At 40.4% G+C, this 4,284-nt stretch overlaps 1 protein-coding gene across 1 annotated transcript; it reads right to left on the bottom strand.

Annotated features, from left to right (window-relative positions):
• Positions 1-239: 239 nt before the first annotated feature.
• LOC137374938 (zinc finger protein ZIC 1) lies at positions 240-3,578 on the bottom strand. Its single transcript, XM_068041553.1, has 3 exons — positions 2,603-3,578; positions 887-1,050; positions 240-437 (listed from the first exon to the last, which is right to left on the bottom strand). Exons 1-3 carry the CDS (start codon positions 3,576-3,578, stop codon positions 240-242), a joined length of 1,338 nt encoding a protein of 445 aa, XP_067897654.1.
• Positions 3,579-4,284: the final 706 nt, after the last annotated feature.

The raw sequence follows: 4,284 nt of genomic DNA, 5'->3' as shown, positions 1-4,284 counted from the left end.
GCTTTATCAGTTCTTTCTTTAAACGTAGCACTAGGCAATGGCTAGTGTAATAGCATCGTCCTACATGCAATTTAAAATTCGCTACTATGCAATCTTTCAAAGGTTTTGGTTTCTTCCTTTTTTTATTCCTTTCGGCGTCTATTGGCAGCTTTTTTTGTCTTTGATTCCTCGCGATCGTAACTTTGGAGTCTTTTTGAAAAGTTTTTTGTATGTTTTTGTATTTTTTGATGCATGTTTACTTAAACGTACCATTCGTTAAAGTTCGATGAAAGCGTGCTGTGGTTGGATGTGTGGTGGACTGCAGAAGATGTTGGGGACATTGAACTGTTGGTCTGGTTTTCTGTGGAGGGCGACACGATGGTGGGGGGTGTTGAGGATTCGTAGCCAGAACTTGCCGCAGGAGAAGGCTGTGACCCTTGAGAGGATGCTTCGTGGACCTACAAAAACCATCCACCATATAAGGCTCAGACAACTATAGCGTTTGTTTAAAGCTTTGTAATAAATTTGTAAAATATATATCTACACGGTATAGAGCTTAACATAATAAGGCACTTCAAAAATTCAATCTCCCTTTTAAAAATCTGTTGTAATATTTAAAAGTTGCTATGTAAACAAAGTAGCAAAAATTGCCCGATATAATTTTTCATGGAGATGAAAGCTTTCATAACTGTGAATGATGTTTAGATTTGACCTATGATAGAATAAAATATATTGACCATACAAAGCTATAAAAGGGGCACTAGCTCTTTAATTTAATGTGCACAACGTTGAGCTGTCAGCTATTCAAGATGACCATTCAATTTCCTTATACCCTATCAAAACACATTGTATTTATTTAATGCAACTATAAATATTTCGCAATCCCAATTGCGTTTTTTTTATTTACCTTCATGTGTTTTCGGAGAGAGCTGGGATGAGTGTAGGACTTGTCACACATTTTGCAGAGGTACGGCTTGTCAGAGGTGTGCACGTGCATGTGCTTTTTGCGATCGCTGCTGTTAGCAAAACGCCTGTCGCACCCTTCGAACTCACACTTGAATGGTTTCTCGCCTAACAACGATGATAATTTTTATTAATACAATTTTAGCTCTTTTCAAATTCATGATTTAGTTACATCAATAGATATACACATTACTATAACCCTGATTTACGATCTTCAAAAAAAAATCTAAGAAAAGCAGCCATCATGAAAGCAAATACTTATTTTGGATTACCCTTCCTCACCAATCTACCAACATGCCACGCAAACCGTAGATGATCTTTTTTCAAAATATATATATGCAATGCACACAGCTCAGAATTTTATGAAGAATGAATAAGACTAATTAATAAATGTTGATTCTTTGCTTAATTTATGATATCGACAATGACTGGTTAAACGATGTTGCAGCTGCCGTAGCGGCCTCAGATGAATATACGATGTTTATTGTCCTTTTAAAATTGTACAAGTTGTACATTGAATAAAGTTGAAAATATGTATCAGAACAGTTTTAGGTTTCTGTTTCTTATTTATAATATTGCCCCTCACTGATACAAGCATTGCTTATATGATAGACTAACCTATCTTGTAACGCAAACGCTGAAAGAGCGTTTAAAAAGACAACGGAAATGATTGTTTGCTAATTCTATTTACATTTTCGCTTTAATTAAACCGTTTCCAATTCTGTTTATTTAAAGTAAGAGTTAGTGGACATCTCATGCAGTGAAGTGAATTGTTGCTAAGTGCCCCTGGAGGTTTTATAGCCGAGAAAGTGTTAAATCTCGACTTTGCAAAATCTTTATAACTACCTAACCATTATGTGTCATTAACATCGACATTGTTGTCGAGTGCTATTTTCTCCCCAAACGGATCTTGTGAACCAAGTTTTAACAAGATTGCAAGCTCTGGAGAGCCCAAAACGTATGTGTTAAGGTTTACATGTATTATACACGCATTTCATACATATATATTCACACCACACAAATATATAAATACGCGCACACACATTTAAATATATACAACGTGTGCTTATACAAAAGTTAATCTCGCGGTTATATATATATGCGCAGTTACATATATATATATATATATATATAGATATAACTATGTAAACATAGAAAAAGGCATAGAAGAGGAAGCAAGGAACTCAAATATATGCTCCAATTGTTGGCTGTGAATTTCTAACGAAACTAAGCAAAAAGGCAACAATGGGTATTTTTCCTCTTTAGATAAAATTAAGCTTCGTCATAATTTAGTTATAAATAAACTCATTGCAATATATTTGCTGCTTAATTATTTTTCCATTAATTTTGGAATAATTAAGTATAGCATTTAATATGGTTGCAGAACCGCACAGAATGGAATATATTCCTACATATTTAAAAGAACAGCGCCCACGTCAACATAATACAGAGCACAGAGAGTTAAGGGAAATCAAAATACTAAAACATGCTAATTTTATTCTGATATAAATATTTATCTGCACACGCACCTACCACAAGTATACTAAATAAATACTTGGAGTGTCTCATTTATTTAAAAATGAAAGTAAGATTGAAACGGCTATAAATGTTTCGTAGTATTTCATTCTCTCCTTTACTCTTTTAAATACATTCACCATACCTGTGTGAGTTCTTTTGTGGATCTTGAGATTTTCTGATCTGGCAAAGACTTTACCACAGCCAGGAAATGGACAGGGAAATGGTTTCTCACCAGTGTGGACTCTGATATGATTTACAAGTTTATATTTAGCTTTGAAAGGCTTTCCCTCTCTTGGACACTCTTCCCAGAAACAGATATGATTCGACTGCTCTGGTCCCCCAACGTGTTCCACTGTTACGTGAGTAACCAGTTCGTGCATCGTGCTAAAAGTTTTGTTGCAGGATTTTTTAGGATTCGTCAACTGTTCGGGCTCTACCCATTTACATATGAGTTCTTGCTTAATGGGCTGCCTCATATAACGAAAGAAGGCCCCGGCCCCATGGTGGGCCGCCATGTTCATGTTCATGGGGCCATAGCTGTGTAGCTGGGTCGAAGCGTAGTGGTCCGATCTGGGACTAGTGACCTGGCTGTATTGGTCTGCTCTGCCATACATGTCCCCAGAAAAGCCTAAACGCATTTGGCCGTTCATTACATGTGCATTGGGAGAAGCGTGTGTCGTCGCCTGCTCGTGAAGACCCGGGAAGAGTAGGTGGCCCGCAGCGTCAGTATGTCCATGGGGTCCCGCAAAACTGCCCGCAGCCGCCGCCGAAGCGAACAGGCTGTGCCCGGCGCTGGCTGCCGCCGCTTCCCCAAAGCCCCGATTGCGAAACAGAAAGTCCCGAGTCGAGTTGAACGCTGCGCTGCTGTACGAACTCACATGGCTGGGATGGTGACCTAGAGCTGCGGCGTAGCCTGGAGCCTGCGACGTGAAGGCAGTTTGACCCGATGCGAGATCGTGAGTGCTGGGGCTGATTTTAAAAGCACCCATCCCGTCAGCAAAAGGATTTATCCCCAGCCCCACTTCTCGATCGTTGACATCGCCTGTTGAGTGATGTCGGGATGATCCGAAGGTAGCCACTCCTAGAGTAGGATATTGAGGTCCAGCGTCCAGAAGCATCGTCTGGCGATGGGGGTAGAGAAGGAATATTGATATAAAATTTTTTAAAAACTACAGGCAATTCACAACGAAACTTGCTTAATATAAAATAGTCTCTGAGTCTGTTTGGAGGACTTGCAAAAACTCCTTATTTTTCTTTCTCCCTTTTCTCTCTCTTCAGCGTGTGGGAATTTGCTGGAGATATTTCCCTCTCTGCAAACGCAAATCATGCAATATTGTCTTTTGCGGTTTATCTTCCTGGGGAGAAACTTTCACCTCATCAGCCGGGCGGTGAGCTCGAGAATGATAGCGGCAATCATTCCTGCAGATAAATGAATTGAAAAGACAACACCATCCCCTTGATGAATGGGAGGTGGGGGAGGAGTCACGTGGCGCTAGACTTCTATGCCCATTGGTCAGCCCCTCGCTGCCCCGTTGCGCCCTGCCGCCAATCAACGGCCCGCGGAGTTCGTCCCGCCGTCTAATTGGCCCGTTCGCCTCATCAATCCCAGGTATTGTGCGCGCATGACAGTCGCTCCTGATAAATTATTGTAGGGTCCAGATTTTCTTTCTTTTTCTCTCCTCTCTTTTTTTATATAATATGGAAAGAGGAGGGGGGAAAGGGGTGGGGGGCGGGGGAAAAGAGAGAACTGAAGAAAAACTCTTGTCTTCTTCGACTTCACAATTCAGTCACCCCTTGTCAGACTGTTTGAAATTCGTTAATGTG

Source organism: Heterodontus francisci, chromosome 11 (genome assembly GCF_036365525.1).
Source record: "Heterodontus francisci isolate sHetFra1 chromosome 11, sHetFra1.hap1, whole genome shotgun sequence".
NCBI classification, from domain to species: domain Eukaryota; kingdom Metazoa; phylum Chordata; class Chondrichthyes; order Heterodontiformes; family Heterodontidae; genus Heterodontus; species Heterodontus francisci.
This window is presented reverse-complemented; position numbering and strand designations above follow the sequence as displayed.

Excerpts from the sequence above, each read along its gene's own strand:
- LOC137374938 (XM_068041553.1), bottom strand. The coding sequence starts at position 3,578 with ATGCTTCTGGACGCTGGACCTCAATATCCTACTCTAGGAGTGGCTACC. Across the intron at positions 1,051-2,602 it reads CCACAAAAGAACTCACACAG|GCGAGAAACCATTCAAGTGT; the intron begins GTATGGTGAATG and ends CATCGTTGTTAG. Across the intron at positions 438-886 it reads CTCTCCGAAAACACATGAAG|GTCCACGAAGCATCCTCTCA; the intron begins GTAAATAAAAAA and ends TGGTTTTTGTAG.